We start from the raw sequence: 18757 nt of genomic DNA on the forward strand, positions 1-18757 counted from the left end.
GCTAGGGAAACAAGGTCTGGCTCCATGTGGCCACACAGATCACAGTTCGAATGTTTATCAAATTCTTTAGCTACTAAAAAAATACAACCTTGGACGTGTGCTATTGGTTAGATCACCATTGAAATTAAAGTCGATTAGCCATGATATTTAAAATGAAATGCATTGCTAATGCAGTACTCCGTGACATAATCTCCAACATAAAAAAGCACCAGTTTTTAAGTTTAATTGCTGATGAAACAACTGATATTGCCTGGAACGAACAAGTCAGTATTTGTGTTCGGTACGTGGATGATCAATTTGTGGCACGAGAAAAGTTTCTTGGTTTTGCAAGAAGACGGAGAAAACAGATACTACGACTTTGGTCCAGATATTACAATTCAGTTTATGTTTGTTGAAACTTGATATGAAAAACTGGCGGTTAGTCCTACCATGGGGCAGCAAATATGAGCTGCTGATTAAATGGTGTCCAGCAAAAATTTCGAGAAATGTATCCTTCAATGCTTGTTGTGCTGGACACCAACTCAATCTGATTGTGCAGGAGATGTTTTCCTTAACAAGTGAGGGATATTCTGCCATGAATGTTCCCACGTCCGTCACCACCTTTATTCGCTTGTCTACAAAAAGGTTAAGCTTCTTAAACGAGTTCAATATATTTATTCAGTCTGCCCCTACTAAATCAATTCGTCCACTTTCTTTAACAAGATGGGTTCTTTTCCAGCTATTGACGCATTTCTTAACCAGTATAAAAATATTTTAAACTGTTTAGCTGCTTTTTGTATCAACGATGAAGACAGATCGAGATGCAGTTACGCACAGTCATACCTTAATTCAATGGAAAAATTGTCCACCTACTTCATGCTTTGATGCTTACATTTTTTACTGCAACATTTGCATACTGCGAACACTGCAGTACAGACAAGAGAGTTCACTGTTGGGCGCTACCGAAAACCTCTGCAGGCTATTTAATTATATTCTCGGAAAAAAAAGCAGATCAGAAGTTTGCCAACAATTCTTTTTAGAATGCACGTCCTATTCTTCGGCAATTGGTATCAACCTTTCCTCTGTGCCACGTGGGGTATGGAGTTTAAGGATAACGAAGGTAGGTAATACGGAAGAAAGCGTTCAAATGTATTATCAAAGCTTGTTCACGCAGCTTCTGACAGACACTCAGTCATCTTTGCTTAAAAGGTATCTGGTTAAAGATCTGAAAGGTGTTGCAAGCATTGAGCAAATTTTTTTTGCACAAATCGTACATGGTCCTTTTATAACAGCTGCAGAAAAGCTATATACCCTGTACCCCACCGAAAAACTTATCAATAAAGAACTGACGTTCGAAGTACGTCATTGGCTATAATATCGGCATGCCAAACGTCTTGATATTGATAACCTTGATGATATGGCTGCGGTATTTAGAAATAATCCAACTTTAACAGGTTTGCTGCTATCCTTGAACACGTTTCTTCGCCTGTATCTTACCCTTCCCTGCACTACATGTGAAGCTGAATGCTCATTCAGGTGTCTGCAAAGGTTAAAAACTTACTTAAGAGAAATGTATCAGTTAATATTTTAAATTTTATACAATTGTAGGTATGCCCACTTTAGATTTGTTTTTTAGTGCATTTTTCGCTTTAATTTTGAGTTTGTATGGTTTTCGTATTTTTCTATTGTTTTTTTTATTATTTCCAGCACATTCTCATGTGCCTAACACTTCTTTCTTGATGTTTTATTTTCTAAATTTACAGGAAAAATCTCTACCTGTCAAAATAACAGACTTGTGTTTAACTCCTAATTTCAAAGAGGTTATTTTCACTATTTCACTTGAAAACAAACCAACATCAGCCTCTTGCATTGCTCAAGTGGTGAGTAAATAAATGAATAAATGTAACTTAATTTATCCTCACATGGTCGAGAAACAACAGTCATTGTATCACGGGTGTTCTGTTCCATACACCTTGTCCCAGATTACAAGTTAACAAGTATGTTACTTTGTGGGCAATTCTTTTATGGGCAACTGCAACTGCCATCAGTGTCTTGTCCAAGGACACATGCACCCGCAATGGTAGCAGCGAAAAGCTATTTACTTTCAAAGTAACATAATTGGTCACTAGTAAGCTGACATAAGGTGTATGAAATAAAACACCTGTGTTATAACTGCTGTTTTGGGGCTGTGTGAGAATACAGTAAGTTACATTCAAATCCATTCTTAATAAATCTTAATGCTGTTCGTTCAGGTTAAAATCCCATCCAAGTATCATGACATCACAATGTGGGATCACGCAGCACAAACAGCTTGTCATCTCACGACAACATTATCATATATGAGCAATGTGTTGGAATGCATGAACGAATCATGTGATACCGTTATCCAGGTAGATGACAACTTCATCCTATTTAAAGATATGCTAAAGTTAATTTTATATTTATCAATAATATATTGGTGGGTATAAAAACGTAGTGTATTTACAACGCTTTGTCTGCCATACGGCGAAATATTATCAGAGATTTTTTTATATACATACCAGATAGGGCACCAATATATTATTTATACTATGCCTGGTAGCAGAAGTAACAGAATATTTATATTTATCGTTACAAATCTTCGGTTTTTGTGATTTGATTTATGTTACTATCTGTAACTTTAATAAGATGGATGAGGTTGGTGTATTGTCATCAGCTTCTTGCAGTGGTTGACAAACGTGATTTTAATATGGGTCTTATGCATTTCCCCTATTTGATAGTCTTAAATAGGGCATATATGCGCCGCATGTGCAGCAGCGTCTCGGCGCACGCGCAATAGCACCGGTTCAAATATATCAAACGAAACAAATATATTACTAACCCCACAGGGCACAAAAAAAAATTGGTCGTATATTCATTTTACTACTTTTTACCGAAAACACCCCGATTTTTTCCTTGATTGCCATTTCTTATTACACTCAACGCTCCCAAACTGCCCAGTTCGTAGCCAACGCCCCCTTCATGGTCGCAAATGCCCCTAGATGACCCCCACTTTGGGAACCACTGGCTTAGGTTAATAAATACTTTATTTATTTGTTTTTCATAGGAAATGGAAACAAAACTAACATGTTATCTTATAAACAAACCAATATCTGGTACAATTGGAGACGAACTTCTTCATTTTTTACTTTGGGGAAAATCAAGGTGAGTCAGATAACAGTATGTAATAATTTATAGTTGGGTGGGGGAGACTAGACACCTTTAGCACATAATATTAAAAAACCCTGATAAGTTTTAAACAATTAACAACAGTTCATGGGAGTTGTGAGGATACAGCTTTATAATTGTTAGAATGTTCTTTATTTGCTTTAAAGTGAGATGAGAAAATAGAATAAAAAGGTGTTCCATCTTCCTCACCCTACTGAATAATTTGCACACTAACTTTAAGTGCAGAAACAAACAAAAATCAATCCAATTTATGATTGTTTTAATATCACATATTTTACCTTAAAACTGGCATTGTGAGTTTATGTAGAAAAAAAACAATAAAAAGATTTTGCAACATAACGTATCTTCTGTTTTTCGTGAAAATGTATATCTGTTTGAAATTTATTAGCTGGATTTGATTTTTGTTTGATGTGGATACAGTCAGTAACACTATAATTTTATTAGTTTAGTGTGTTAAAATTTTTGGTTTAGATTTTTTGTTATTAATGTTTTCTTTTTTACCCAAGTGATGTGATACGTGACTTTCTCATGAAATGTATCACGGAAAAAGGAGTCGTGAAACTGAAGAAGTTTGTTGAGTCATCATACACCTACATGCTCCAATTATTACTCATCAATTTTCAGATGGCAGCAGATGCAATTTATTATCATGTTGTTGAAATAAAAGCAAGTATTATAAACCTTTTTTAACTACATAATTTATAACATACCTATAATAGGGTGGGGAAGATGGGACACCTTTTCATTCTATTTTCTGGCCTATTTAGTAGGAAACAAAGAAAATTAAATAAATAATATAGATCGTTGGTAATTGTTTAAAACACTTTCAGGATTTTTAGATATTATGTTCTAAAAGTGTCCCGTCTTCCCCCTCAGTACTATATTTAATAAAATGACCGTTCAACTTTATACATACTTTTGCTATTTTTATTTCACAGTATATTTTATCATCTTATAAATAATGGTACTTGCTTGGTTTTTAAATTTCTAAAAAAATTCCGAAAAAAGTTTTAGTTAAAATCCGTGTTAATTTTTCTTGCACCAGTTTACATAATTATAATTATACACAATTATTTAACTGTCGAATAAATTTTGTGATTTTTTGAACATAGGGTATGGAGAAGCCTGCTGTTATTGGAGGAATAAATTTGTTTGACTTTAACTTGGTTCAAGAAGCATTAGAGTCTGCGGGTTCATTTATTTTAAAAGCGAGAGAGTTACAACAGTAAGTGAGATATTTACAATGAGTTACTTGTTATATAGTTGTGTGAAGGAAAATGGGACACCTTTTTGTTAATTTTCTGGTCCTATTTGGTAGTAAACAAAGAACATTCAAAGAATTATAAAACCGTATCCTCATTACTCCCATAGACCGTTGTTAATTGTTTAAAACACCATCAGGATGTTTGGATATTATGTGCTGAAGGTATCTCGTCTTTCTCCACCTTACTATACACTTTTCATCAAATAAGCTGCTTCTGGCTGTTTTAAAAGCACATAAAACATTCAAACCAGCACTTCTTAACCTTTTTTTCAGCAACCATATTTTAAGCTTGTTTTGTTTAAACTTCATTCATTCAATCTTTTTTTTATTAACACAATAAATATTTCCACCCTCAGTGTTGTGGAACGCAGTCAGAAAAATTTCTTGGCATTTTTTCGTTTCCTTCATTATTCGTGGCTTAAAGTTCAAGATGAACCGGTTGATGAAAGCAGCCAGGTACATCACTGTTTCTTCGTCTGGTCAAGGTTTTCTGATTTTCAACTTGTTCCAGAATGTTTGATAACATGATTTCTGAATTGTAGAAAACGCTTCTTGGTATCATTTTCAGATAATATTATTATATTGTGGCGGCCCGCCACGTGTGTGTGCGCCGACGCATACACTAGTGCCTTTTTCTCACGTTTATCTTCCGTATAAATACTGCGTCTCGTGTTCATTCGCCCTCTTAGTTTACCGCTCGCAATACAACATCCTGCAACCGCTACAATATGTTAAGGTTTTTTTTCATTTTTTTACTTTTTAAAAGTATGTTATGGCAAGTGCTTCAGGTGTAAAAGAAATACTTATCCTTTTTTTCAAATAAAGTTGACTTTTTCCTAATGGGGTGTGAACTTCTTCGATTTAATATTTTAAAAATTTCTTTGAAAAATTTGGTTTCTCTTTTAATGTTCTCTTTTAAATTTTTTTTGAAAAAATGTTGCATTTTTAAAAAACTTTAATTTGAACGCTAGATGTCTTCACAAGAACTTGAGTTCGTTGCGGATTTTATCACAGATTCCCTCATCCATGAACATGAACAATTAAAAGCATCAGGGAAGGAAAAACATTTCAACTTTGATAAAGTTTGTAAGTTTATAGTGCTTCAATATCTTCGCATCTATTACCAGGCATAATGTAAATAATCTTTTAATGGTTCATCTGGTATGAAAAAAAGGGCTGGGTTCAAGGCTCTTTGCTGCTACCATTGTTGGCGTATGTGTCCTTGGGCAAGACAGTTAAAGGCAATTGCTCCAACCCAGTGGTCACTGATTTGTTGTCCAAATTATCAGCCAAAGCCAAACATAAAAAATCTCCCAAAAAAGTTACATATCAAGTTCACTACTATAACTTATGTAAACACTTAATGGACAGCTGTCATAGACTTACAACTTTCTGTCGCATTTAGATATCACAGTGCTCTAGAAAAGTGGTTAGCACGCCCGCCTCTAACACAGAGGTTATGGGTTTAAGGCTTGCTCCTTCTACCATTGTGTGTGTATGTGACCTTGGCCAAAATACTTAATGACAATAGCTTCCAGTGGTCACTAATGGGTTGTCTTAACTCTTAATTATCAGCCACACATTAAAATAAATGAAAAAGTTCCCCCAAAAAACTACCACAAAGTAACTTGTAATCTGGCATAAGGTGTATGAAACAGAACACTAATGATTAATAACTAACCTTTTCCAGCTATTCGAGGGTAAAGCAAGTTACATTTACAGTCCCATCACAGTTTCTGCAAAATGTCAAATATTTTTAACTTTAATGTTTCCAGATCAATATTTTCAAGATGCTCCACTCACTTCATGTCTTGAAACTGAGAAAAACAGCTGGCATCACTTAGTTGAATCCACCAGCACTTTATCAGACAACCCACTCATTATTAAACAACGACCAAACGCTTCGTTTCGTCAACTTTTCCTTGAATTAAGAAAAAAATTACAAACATTGTTAAATTTTCCAAGTGTGAGTACAAGGTTGATTTAAAAAATTTAAAGTTAATTTATATTTAAAGATCCTGTAATTGGTTGATGTTTTTCTGTTTTTTTTCTGTTAAAAATAGAGTTACAATTTAAAAACTATAATGTTCCATCGTTTTTTTATTATAGTAGGGTGGGGGAAGTTTGAACACTTTTCAATTTTCCCCTTTCAATTTTACAGTAAATTAAAAAACATTTAAAGAATTATAAACAATTTTAATTCTTACGACTCCCCTAGACCGTTGTAAATTGTTTAAAACACGATCAGGATATTTGGATATTATATGCTAAAGGTTTCCCGTCCTTTTCCAAAAAAAACCCCACTATATGATTTAATCAGTATTGGGTATGCGTTGCTGAAATTCAAATTACAAATGGATTTTTTTTTCACATTTCTATAAAATAATGAACGTGGTTTTGGTAAAAACAGCAAATGCATAGCAGGGTGGGAGAAGACTAGCACATAATATATAAATATCCTGATTGTGTTTTAAACAATTAACAACGGTCTACGAGAGTTGTAAGGATACGATTTATAATTATTTAAATGTTCTTTGTTTACTACCAAATGGGGTGAGCAAACAAAATGAAAAAGTGTCCCATATTCCCCCACTTTACTATTTTATATTTCTTCATTTATTTCAGCTTACTCTCAATGAAAAGAACATCCAACAAAAAGTTGAAATTTCTAGCTGTTTGAAACCTTTTCCACAGCAATCATGCATATGGCATAAACAAGGTATTTCAATTTTATTTTTATCTGTGTATATTTGTCCAGTACCATGGTATAGTGCAAGTAAGAGCTTTGTCTTTAGCCCAGAAGGTACAAGTTTGAGGCTTACCTCTGCCGCCAATTTGTTCTTAAGCAATTTCTCCAGTCTAGTTGAAATTGGTATATAGTCCTGTGGGGTAAGATGGGACACCTTTAGCACGTAATATCCCAATATCCTGATTGTATTTTACAGCCTATAGGAGTCGTGAGGATAAGGTTTTAAAATTCTTTCAATGTTCTTTGTGTATCAAATGGGGAAAAACATGGAATAAATAGGTGTCCTATCTATCCCCACTCTACTATACTGTATAAATATATAAAAAAAACATAAAAAATCATAACTTTTAAAATTACATCTTTGGTAGTAACATACCACTAGTGTTTTAGAAATCTAACCTACGTAATTGTTTTTTCTTAAATTTAAAAAGTGGAACTAATGTTTTTCAAAACCTTATCTTTACAGCGAAAACTGATGTCTCAACTTATATTCTCTCCACGTTAAGCAAACCTCCACACCAGAAAATAAGTTTTGTGAAAATAAATCCTGGGTAGGTGGCCATATTGTTGTTCAGTCACTTTCAGTCTATTATCAACCTTTTTAGTTTCTAATTACTGCCGCGATGGTGAATGAATGAATGTAACTTGCTTTATCCTTATGTGGCCGGAAAACGACAGTTGTTGTATAACATGGGTGTTCTGTTTCATACACCTTGTGCCTGCTTATGAGTTACCACCATAGTTACTTTGTGGGTGATTGCTGTTTTTTTGGTTGTTTTTTTTTCAAATTTACTTACGTATGGCTGATAATTTAGACAACCCATTAGTGACCATTGCCTTAAAACTGATTATCAACTTGTGTTAAGTGTCTTGCCCAATGACACATACGCCCACGATAGTAGCAGCAGCGAGCCTTGAACGAATTACCTCTGTGCCACTGCATCACTGTTAAAACAACTTGGAAGTAAAAATAACACTGTGACTTTGTGGTTGGGCACTTGCATCACAATGAATGTACCAGGTTTAATGCTTGATACTGATACCATTGTGGCGTATGTGTCCTTGGGTAAGACACTTAACAACAATTGCTCCAACCCAGTGGTCACTAATGGGTTGTCCAAATTATTAGCCATACAAAAACAATCACCCACAAAGTAACATACATGGTAACTTCTAAGCTGGCATGACGTGTATGAAACAGAACACTTGTGTTTAACGACTGTCGTTTATGGGCCACGCAAGGATAAAGTAAGTTACATTCATTTATGCATCCGAATATCAAATTTATGATTTAATAGTTAATCTTTAACCCAACATTATATTAACTTCTCCAAAGTCAACACACTAAAATATCTTACTAATCTTTCCAGTCGATGTCGCCAAATACATCTTCAGTTTTCCGAATCACTTCCGCAACTTGCTAAGACAGACAGCCACTACACGATATCAGATTTTGCTTTTTATGATGAAAAATTTGTCACATTTCTTCTTGCTACTGATTCTCGTTGCTCAATTCTAGCACAGGTATTTCATTTATTTTGCAAGGTGGAGTTTAAAACAAGCACATAAAACAAGTAAAAAAGCATATAAACTCAAAAAAAAATTGAATAAATATCTAATTTTATCCTCAATTGGCTAGGCAACTTCAAAAGTTGTGTAACGATAAAACACATTTTCATACACCTGGTCCATACCGACCAAAAATGAAAATTTGTATATGAATAGAGATGCTCAAATGTGATCTAAAGGTACCACTAAGTTTTAAAAATCCAGCTTTTGAGAAAGTCGCATGAAAAAAAATTGCTGGAGTAAAAAAGAAAACAAGTTTTATTCATTCACCCCAAAGTGCCACACATAAACCACAGCAGACATAAGGTGTATCAAGCCATCACACACTGCAACAAGATATCTTTATGTTAACTATGAGTTACCCCCTACACACATGTTTTAAATAAATCCCTGACAATATTGCTACAAGCATCTTTTTAAACAAATCCCTGATAGTATTGCTACAAGCATCTTTTTAAACAAATCCCTGATAGTATTGCTACAAGCATGTTTTTAAACAAATCCCTGATAGTATTGCTACAAGCATCTTTTTAAACAAATCCTTGATAGTATTGCTACAAGCATGTTTTTAAACAAATCCCTGATAGTATTGCTACAAGCATCTTTTTAAACAAATCCCTGATAGTATTGCTACAAGCATCTTTTTAAACAAATCCCTGATAGTATTGCTACAAGCATCTTTTTAAACAAATCCCTGATAGTATTGCTACAAGCATCTTTTTAAACAAATCCCTGATAGTATTGCTACAAGCATCTTTTTAAACAAATCCCTGATAGTATTGCTACAAGCATCTTTTTAAACAAATCCCTGATAGTATTGCTACAAGCATCTTTTTAAACAAATCCCTGATAGTATTGCTACAAGCATCTTTTTAAACAAATCCCTGATAGTATTGCTACAAGCATCTTTTTAAACAAATCCCTGATAGTATTGCTACAAGCATGTTTTTATAATTTATTTCTTTAAATATGAATGAATGAATGAATAAAATTTATTTTGTCTCTTCGGTACGAACCCTTTTTTTCTGAAACATATAAAAATGAATGAAAAAATCAATGTAACTTACTTTATCCTCGCGTGGACGGAAAATGACAGTCGTTATAACACGGGTTTAACACCTCGTTACTTTGTTGGGGGATTTTTTCCTTTTTATATGTATGGCTGATAATTTGGACAACCCATTAGTGACCATTGGGTTGGAGCAATCGCCGTTAGGGGCTTGTCCAATGACATATACGCCCACAATGGTAGCAGTGACAAGCCTTGAACTCATTACCTCTGGGTTAGAGGTTAAAATAAAAGTATTCTTTTAAATGCTCTTAAAATTTTGCATTTTTCCCAAAAATCCTAACATCCATTCAGATTTCTTTTCTTGACCTCATATCAGAGGTAGATGAGAGAGAATGCGATCCGGATGGTGGATCAACCGCATCCATGGAGTACGTGGATGTTTCAAAGTACGTCGCACATTATTCCACCATTGAAGGAATGCATGCTATCAAAGTTGCTTCATCAGGAACAAGAAAAGTAGCGTGCTTGGTAAATATACAACTTGATAATAAGAACTTTATTTATCTCTCCGATTACGGTAGCGAAGATTTAGAAATATTTTAAACGAAAAGACAGGATATAGCGACAAAACAACAGTTGTTAAAACACGGTTACAGTTAAAAACATATTAACATTTAGTTAAAAGAAAATAAGTGTGGTCGCTAAACATAGCGGACAAACAAGCCATTTATGTTTAATTATTATCAAGTTAAACTTCTAATAGAGACAAATAACCTGATATCCTTTTTGCAACATACAGTTGAAAAAAAAAGTTTGTTTATATGTAGTATTTAGAAAGTTGTCAAATTACATGGCCATGAAGTGTGCTTAATTTGATAACCTTTATAGTTATTAAAAAATTTGTTGTTTTCTGCACTATTCAATATATAGTACTGTGGGGGAAGATGGGACACTTTCTCATTCTATTTTCTTTTCCCATTTGGTAGTAAACAAAATTATAAAACCAAATCCTCACAACTCCAATAGACTGTTGTTAACGTTTAAAACAGGATCAGGAAATTTATACTAAGGTGTCCCGTCTGTGCTAAAGGTGTCCCGTCTGTGCTAAAGGTGTCCCGTCTTCCCCTACCCTTTATATGTCTAAACAAAATGTTAAAATTGTTATATATTAAGGATTTGTTGGGTAATTTAGCTTTATCATGACAATAGACAAAAATACCTTGATCAAGTTGATTGTATAAAATATTATGAAATTTTTTTAACTTTTTTTTATAAAAAAAATTTGAAAACCTTTTTTTTAAAACATTTTTATTTTAAGCTTGGGTCAGACTTGCGGGTGATTCGAACTTATGAGATGGAGCCTTCAAATGATGATTATCCCGACACTGATGTCTCAATGAACACAGGCTGATTTTCATGGAAAATATTGTGTTATAACTTTACATGAGAACTCCAGTGTGGCAGGAATAGACAGAAGCATGATAAAAAAGGAAAAATGTCTGTTGAATGGTATTGTAAAAGTTGGAGGGTTAAAAACGTTTATGAAAATATAATAAACATATAATGTAGTGAAAAACTTGTATGATAGTACTGTGGCACCTTTTGAGCATTAAAGTTATCAGCAATATAGTTGTATGGATATATATTTTACTAAAACAAAGACAACTCGTGTTTGAACATCCACTGAGAAATCTACCTGTGAGCAGTTTTTAACAATAGTTTTTATTACCAGTTTTCCAAACCCAAGTTAAAGTGTAAAATCTTTAAGTTTCAATGTCGAATTTTTTTAAAGCGGTAGCATTATAATCAATAATTTAATAATTATCATAACATTGAGGCAATCAAGAGAACGGAAATAACATTAGGAGACTAAAAAATGTGCAGCCTAATTTCAAATTTGTAGCTAGACATTTCTTTAATAAGAACACGCGAGGATAAAGTAAGCTTCATTCATTTTAAAACAGAAGCTGCATTCATACTGCGCTGAAGAATCTAGTTGAGATTGTTTATGTTAGGTAAAAGGAAGCTGACGTTAAACCGCTATAGTAGCATTAAGCCGCTCGTGTAAATATACTGTATCGTATGCAGTTGTAGATTGTTGCATAATTTGTTTTACAGTATATAAAATGAATTGTCGTAAGTTGGGTCGTTCAGTGACAGGCTTACTGCTTAGTTTATTCGCTGGTTTTTGCGTCGCCTTTTCTGCAACTTTATACCGTTTGACGACTAACTCAAGAAGCACTCAAGCGTGGTTTCTCCGTTTTGTTTTAATGTACGTTTTCTGCCTTCCACTTTTGTCATACCAAAGCCACAGGAATGTGAACCGTCGACTTACTTTGAAGTTTATGATGTGGTTGATTTTGTTCGGTGCCGTTGCGATGGTGGCCAGTGTAACTTTCTACATTTCGCTGGATTATTTGACAGTGAGTGAATCGATTGCTTTGAGCAACAGCTACGCTCTCCCAACGTTTCTTTTCTCCTGCTTGTTCATGCGAGGTAACGGTTTGATATTATAACCATCATCATAAGCAGTACGTATTGCGGGTATACATAACATGTGTCTGTGCCTGCGAAGCAATAAACGTTTTTTAATTTAAATTTAATATAATAGAGTGGGGGGAGATGGGACACCTTAAATTCTATTTTCTCGTCCCATTTAGTAGTAAACAAAGAACATTCAAGAATGTGCTAAAGTTCTTCCGTCTTCCTCCACCCTACTATATACGACGTTTACAAAATAATACTCAGTACGAAAACGCTGTATATTTATAGTAGGGTGGGAGAAGATGGGACATCTTTAGCACATAATATCTAAGTATCCTGATCGTGTTTAAAACAACCAACGGTGGTCTATGGGAGTCGTGAGGATATAGTTTTATAATTCTTTGAATGTTCTTCGTTTACTACTAAATGGGACGAGAAAATAGAGCTAAAAAATGTCCCATCTTCCTTCACCCTACTGTATATATCGTTCAGGTGTTTTTTTAGCTAAACAACTCTGACAAGAATGCGAGCAAGCAGTTCTATCCATCATGGCATTTTTTTATATCCCCGGGAGGGATGTAGGCTATAGGCCCTATAGAAAGAATTTTTCAAACAACCATTTTTTTCGGACACATTTTTAGAAAGACATCACCCGATGCAGTATGGACTCTTGTTTCTTGTGCTTGCTGGGTTGTTCGTGCTCGCTCGACCAAGTTTTCTGTTTGGGCAGGTAGCTGCGGAGGAAACCGCACACGAACAAGCAGCCGGGCAGCGCTGGATAGGATTTGCGTTTTCCATCACGTGTTCGGTATTTACTGGAGTCCGAATAATTGTAGGAGAGTTTCTGCGCGCTAATAAGATAAACGTGTCGCAAATAAACATAGCGACATCTATAGCTGCTTTTGTGGTATATCCAATATATACTGCTATTCAAATGGGAGATCTCTACATTCCGTGCTTCGCTGACCTGATTTTTTTACTACTAAGCGCCTTTTTTGGCTTTTTATCGAACACAATTGTTTTGGTCGCTTGCCAGTTTGAACGTTCCGGACCAGTCAGCTTGGCTTACACTTCACAAATTGTCTTCGCCTTTATTTTGGACGCACTGGTCGTGGGCGAGGATATTTCTATAATAGACGTTTCCGGTGCCGGGTGTATTATGGCTGGAGTATGCGGCTCGATGGTCGTGAAAATGATTCGACCTGGCTTGACGAACGAAGAGACCATCATGAATAGGTCCACCGAATAAAAAAAAAAATTTTTGACGTGCTAGTCCTCACCGAGTTCAGATTTAAAGTTCAGTGTTTTAAATTTTATCTGTAATTTAAAACTTATGGTAGTTTTATATTTTTGATATAGTAGGATGGGAGAAGACTGGGCAACTTCAGAACTTAATATCCAAATGTCCTGATCGCGTTTTAAACAATTAACAACGGTATATGGAAATCGTAGGGTGCCGTTTTTTTTACAATTTTTGAATGTTTTTTGTTTACTACCAAATGGGACATGAAAATATAATGACAAACTGTCCCATCTTCCCCCACTATACTACATAATTAATCCATTAGTCGTATCATATCGTTGTACAATAATCATTAACCTAGGAGAGTTTTTTTTTATACGCATTTTACTACTGAGAAGAAATTCTATTGAGAAACGTAAGTCAACACTCTTTCAATAAAAGAGCAAGCTTAACTTATTTGACACTTAATATTGCAATCGCTTATTTGTTGTAACTAAAAAATTGTATGCAGTGCTGAAAACCGATAAAATAATGCGGAAGTCGGATTATACGGTTAGTGTTGTTCTCATATAAAGACAACACCTTGTGTGACCTAAAAATAACGGAAACCATGTTTTTATTAAACATTTTTAACATAGTTGTTGTTCACATTATATAATCACAACTGTTTATGACCCGCGTCAGATTTTATTTTATAAGTTTCATGCAAGAAGTTGTGTAAACTGTGGAATATAAATTCTATTCATATAATTATAAGGAATATTTACTGTGTAGAAGAATTCTTAAACGAAAAATGATTCAGGTTTAAATAGAAGAATTTAACTGTACCACAAGTAACATGCATAATAAATCGTAGGCTGGCACGAGGTGTATGAAACAGAACACCCGTGTTATAACGACTGTCATTTTGCGAGGATAAAGTAAGGTACATTCCTTCATTCATTCACATTTTATCATCAGTTAAAACGCTCCGGACTGTACTTTTTAAGATTCAATCATTTTTTGCATTTTTTTAATATTTATTTAGTTATTGCATTAAAGAAATTGTTTTAGAAGATAGGCTAAATGACACTTAGATACAAAAAATGCTGTAATTTGTGGGATAACAGTAAGCCATTAAAACCAGTATGTTGAGATTATTTATTGCAAAGAAGAGTGGGAACAATTAAAGTTATGCCAATACGAAGTTGGAGAGTCTTCGCCAAGATCTTAAAACGCTTTCCAATAATTTGGATAATTTTGTTTACTTTTATTTTAAGTAGTTCATGGATTTTTTGGTCGGTACATCAATCGCCATTATTCTCTGAAAACGCCAAGGAATTGTAAGTTGTTTTGAGCAGACATTTTAAATAATGTATTGTAGTGCTTGTATGTTATAGGTTGTGGTTTTTATTATGTGGGGAATATGGGACACCCTTCATTCAATTTTCCCGTCCCATTTGGTAGTAAACAAACATTCAAAGAATTATAAAACCGTATCCTCACGACTCCCGTTGAATGTTGTTAATGGTTTAAAACAAGGTCAGGGTATTTAAATAAAATGTGCTCAAGGTGTCCCATCTATCCCCACTCTATATATTTACAGTCTCTTTTTGACGTAATACGAACTAAGTCTACACATCCCGTTCGCGCGTGTGCTTATTCTACTTTGGGGTAAGATGGTACACTTATAGCACATAGTATTCAAATATCCTGATCGTGTTTAAAACAATTAACAACAGTCTTATAGGGGTCGTGAAAATTTGCTTTTATAATTCTTTAAATGTTCTTTGTTTACTACCAAATGAGACAAGAAAATAGAATAAAAAGGTGTTCCATCTTCCTCCACTCTACTATAATTCAATATTTTAGAAAAATAGGAAGAACCCAGCTCAGGACATTCTCCGAACTGAATCCAATTGCTGAAAAATCTATAAGTCTTTACCCAAGAAGTCAAAGCACTATTCCTCCATTACTTGATCCCGGAATTTCCTTAGACGACCCAATGCGATGCAACGGTTTATTTTCGATAATATTTGCCAGTATAAAAATAACCCCTCGAGAAAACTTTTACTTTTTTTCGATGGTAAACGGTAAGTTCTTTTTAAAAAAAAAAATTTTTAGTTTATTCCAATGGTTCCGTCAAAGTTTACTTTTTATTTCCTTATTTTTTTCGATGGTAGACAGTTGGTTTTAAAAAAATATTTTTCAGTTCAATTTATTGGTTGCGTCAAAATATTGGAAAAATCAGCAAATACAACATCTATTCTACGCAACTTTACGGCAATTGCAAACTTATCAAAATCGGATTGCTTTGTGCAATGCTACAACAGGTGGAAAAACATTATCATATCTACAAAAGTAGACCGTACGTAAAATGTATGAACGTAATTTATTTTGTACTTGGTCGGAAAACGTCAGTCGTTAATCACAGGTGTTCTATTTCATACACCTCGTGCCAGCTTACTAGTTACCAAGTACGTTACTTTGTGGGTGATTTTTTTAGGATTTTTTTTAATGCTTGACTGTGGGTGCGTAGCGATTTGAAAACAAATGTAAATTTAACTCCATTAATTTTACAGACGAAGCAAAATTGTGGGACTCACAACAAATTTTTGTTTCTGTGTAAAATCTTTTGAACCGAAGCCTGTTCATGCTACATGGAATAATTGCCCAACAAAGGCATGTGGGACCGAAATAAACGAATACTGTGGCGCCATTGAATTTTATAAACTTATTAAGCCATGCTCTAAAGGTGCGTTATATTAATGAGTTAATCTTTATATAGTAGGGCGGGGGAAAGTGGGACGCCTTTAGCACATAATATCCAAATATTCTTAACGTTTTTTAAACAATTACCAGCGATCTATGCCTATATGGGAATCGTGAGAATACGGTTTTATATTTATATATCTTCTGTTTACTATCAAATTATCTGTTTACTATCAAGGTGTCTTATTTTTTCCCATTCTAGTATATTAGCACCAATGTTGTGTTTTAAAATGCATTTTTTTAACTGACGTGCACACGTATTTTTAAAGGTACAATTAATTTGCAACTTAGACACGGCTGCTTCCCAGTTAAAAAAGTGAATAATGATCTCGTACAAGTCAAATCTTCAAACACGTCCGCTGTAGCGTGTTTGCTGATTTGCGAAAGCAACCAATACACCTATGCCGTCATTCCAAAACCTTTTCACTGTTTTTGTTCTCTGAATCAACGGTAAGCCATTTTTCGGTATCACTTGTTGAACGAGCCCAAATACTTTGCTTTCTGTATCTGATCTAGAATGCTGACAACTGTTTCGTCACAAAGCAGCAATAGAAATCTTCAATGTACCCGCCCAGGTTTTGTTTCTGTTTCTCGTACACTAGCAACTGAACGATGCGGAGATACGGGGTATTTAAATAACAACACCTTGCCGCTTGTGGCGCTAGTAAGCCACCCAGGCTCTGGAAACTCTTGGCTAAGGTATTTGCTAGAGGGCGCTAGTGGGATATACACTGGAAGTATTTACAAAGACCCAGGAGTTTTTAAATCAGGTTCGCTAATCAGCATTTTTTATCCTTTATTTTTATGAACATAAAGTATAGGGTGGGGAAAGATGTTTTGATTTTATTCTCTCGTCCTATTTAGTAGTGAACAAAGAATATTTACAAAATTTTATAACCTTAAATCCCCGCGATAATTTAACAGCGTTGTTAATTGTTTAAAGCACGATCGGGAAAAATGAAGTTTAGTTGCTAATGGTATTCCATCTTACCCCACACTATACTGCGCCCTATACCATAAACTATACTGTGGGAATTAACTATACTGATACAATACAAAATCCCATATATGAGCTTTACCGGCAGCAGTACCAGTATAGTTAAGTATAGAGCGATATAGCCTACTCAATACATTAGGTATATAGGCCATTGTATAGCATGTATTTATGGTTAGGTGCGGTTTTATAGTTGGTCAGAAAATGTTTACAGTTCCTGAATAAATGTTACAGGAATGTTTGGCGAGGGTGATAATCCAACATCACGACGTACACTGGTCGTTAAAGCCCATCCCTCGCACGAGTACCTGATAAACATTACGGCTTCATTCGACAAAATCGTTTTATTAATAAGGAATCCGTATGAAGCTTTTGTGGCCGAATTCAATAGAAAAATGACTAAAGACCACACCGGCTTTGCTCAGGTCGATGATTTTAATGGGGAAGGTAAACAAGTGTGTTTTAGTTAATATGAGGTTTAGTCGTAATATCCTGGTTATATAGTAGGGTGGGGGAAGATGAGACAACTTAACATTTTATTTTCTCGTCCCATTTGGTAGTAAAATAAACAAAGAACATTTAAAGATTTAGAAAACCGTATATCCCCACGACTTTCATTATCTGTTTAAAACAGGGTCAAGATATTTGGATATTATGTGCCAAAGTTGTCCCATCTCCCCCCACAACTATATTCTAAAAATGACCGTTTAACCTACTTAAGTACAAATAACCGTATATAATTACAGTTTGGCTGGAATATATAAGAATAGCTACACGGGATTGGGCGATGCACCAACTGCATCTAATTCAAAGCAAAAAACCTTTGCTGCTTGTAACCTTCGATGAACTGCGAGCAAATATGTCTCGCGAACTGCGCCGCATTCTTTACTTCATCGGTTACAAGCCACCAGACATGGAACGCAGGCTGGAGTGCTTGGGTCGCAACCCAGTCGGCGATTTCAAGCGACCGCAGACAAGAACTTCATACGACCCATACGTTACAGACACAATGCGTATGATCAACCATGCAGTAGAAACAATTCGTAAAGCTTTGCTGCTTAAAAACTTGGGCAATCTTCCGAAATGGGAAAGAGACATTAAATTATGAAAGAAAAATAACCTGAGTTTTTCTACAAGTTTTAAATCGGCTTTCGATTTGTAAACATTATATACGCTTTCTGTAGTTTTTAGTTGCGATTTACAGTGATTTTTTTTTTTTTAAATAACGTATTTGGTTAACTCGTAAGCTGGCACGTTGTGTATAAAACAGAGCACCGGTGTTTAACGACTGTCGTTTCCGGTTACATTTATTCATTCAATACGCTACCGTCAAACTTAATGTTTAACTTTACTATTCTCTGATGTGCATACTCTATTAATTTTTTAAATGGTAAAAACAAAATTATATTTGTTTCAAATCTAAAAAAAATGTATGAAATGTAGATTTTAAAATCCGGTCCTTTTGCTAATTGTTTAAAAATAATAATTTGATCACCAACCAAAAG

The 18757-nt window shown here is 34.6% G+C and overlaps 3 protein-coding genes and 1 non-coding gene across 5 annotated transcripts; 3 read left to right on the top strand and 1 right to left on the bottom strand.

The window, feature by feature from the left end:
* Nucleotides 1-670: 670 nt before the first annotated feature.
* Nucleotides 671-742, bottom strand: mir4168 (microRNA 4168). The gene has a single exon (NR_034564.1). It is a non-coding gene; the product is annotated as a microRNA 4168 (primary transcript).
* A 609-nt stretch (nt 743-1351) lies between these two features.
* Nucleotides 1352-11406, top strand: LOC100186302 (anaphase-promoting complex subunit 4). 2 transcript variants are annotated; one of them, XM_018811979.2, is made up of 14 exons: nt 1352-1527; nt 1743-1859; nt 2232-2369; nt 3065-3162; nt 3693-3852; nt 4299-4411; nt 4807-4906; nt 5422-5536; nt 6226-6416; nt 7076-7169; nt 7666-7750; nt 8570-8723; nt 10132-10308; nt 11099-11406. In XM_018811979.2, exons 1-14 carry the CDS (start codon nt 1504-1506, stop codon nt 11189-11191), a joined length of 1659 nt encoding a protein of 552 aa, XP_018667524.1. In that variant the 5' UTR covers nt 1352-1503; the 3' UTR covers nt 11192-11406. The 2 variants fall into 2 exon arrangements, with proteins under 2 accessions (XP_018667524.1, XP_026696615.1); XM_026840814.1 differs by having other exon boundaries at nt 1352-1515.
* A 117-nt stretch (nt 11407-11523) lies between these two features.
* LOC113475821 (solute carrier family 35 member G1-like) lies at nt 11524-13633 on the top strand. Its single transcript, XM_026840820.1, has 2 exons — nt 11524-12276; nt 12906-13633. Exons 1-2 carry the CDS (start codon nt 11907-11909, stop codon nt 13511-13513), a joined length of 978 nt encoding a protein of 325 aa, XP_026696621.1. The 5' UTR covers nt 11524-11906; the 3' UTR covers nt 13514-13633.
* A 2023-nt stretch (nt 13634-15656) lies between these two features.
* LOC113475830 (WSC domain-containing protein 2-like) lies at nt 15657-18463 on the top strand. The gene is made up of 6 exons (XM_026840844.1): nt 15657-15819; nt 16069-16241; nt 16528-16708; nt 16775-17028; nt 17487-17699; nt 17999-18463. The coding sequence occupies exons 4-6, from the start codon at nt 16776-16778 to the stop codon at nt 18358-18360; spliced, it is 828 nt and encodes a 275-aa protein (XP_026696645.1). The 5' UTR covers nt 15657-15819; nt 16069-16241; nt 16528-16708; nt 16775; the 3' UTR covers nt 18361-18463.
* Nucleotides 18464-18757: the final 294 nt, after the last annotated feature.

The sequence above is a fragment of the Ciona intestinalis genome, chromosome 1 (genome assembly GCF_000224145.3).
Source record: "Ciona intestinalis chromosome 1, KH, whole genome shotgun sequence".
NCBI lineage: Eukaryota > Metazoa > Chordata > Ascidiacea > Phlebobranchia > Cionidae > Ciona > Ciona intestinalis.

Coding starts and splice junctions, on each gene's coding strand:
- LOC100186302 (XM_018811979.2), top strand. CDS start 1,504: ATGCTCATTCAGGTGTCTGCAAAG. Junction 5,537..6,225: donor TTTCAACTTTGATAAAGTTT/GTAAGTTTATAG, acceptor TAATGTTTCCAG/ATCAATATTTTCAAGATGCT. Junction 10,309..11,098: donor CAAGAAAAGTAGCGTGCTTG/GTAAATATACAA, acceptor TTTTATTTTAAG/CTTGGGTCAGACTTGCGGGT.
- LOC113475821 (XM_026840820.1), top strand. CDS start 11,907: ATGAATTGTCGTAAGTTGGGTCGTTCAGTGACAGGCTTACTGCTTAGT. Junction 12,277..12,905: donor CTCCTGCTTGTTCATGCGAG/GTAACGGTTTGA, acceptor ACACATTTTTAG/AAAGACATCACCCGATGCAG.
- LOC113475830 (XM_026840844.1), top strand. CDS start 16,776: ATGCTGACAACTGTTTCGTCACAAAGCAGCAATAGAAATCTTCAATGT. Junction 17,029..17,486: donor CCCAGGAGTTTTTAAATCAG/GTTCGCTAATCA, acceptor TAAATGTTACAG/GAATGTTTGGCGAGGGTGAT. Junction 17,700..17,998: donor CGATGATTTTAATGGGGAAG/GTAAACAAGTGT, acceptor ATATAATTACAG/TTTGGCTGGAATATATAAGA.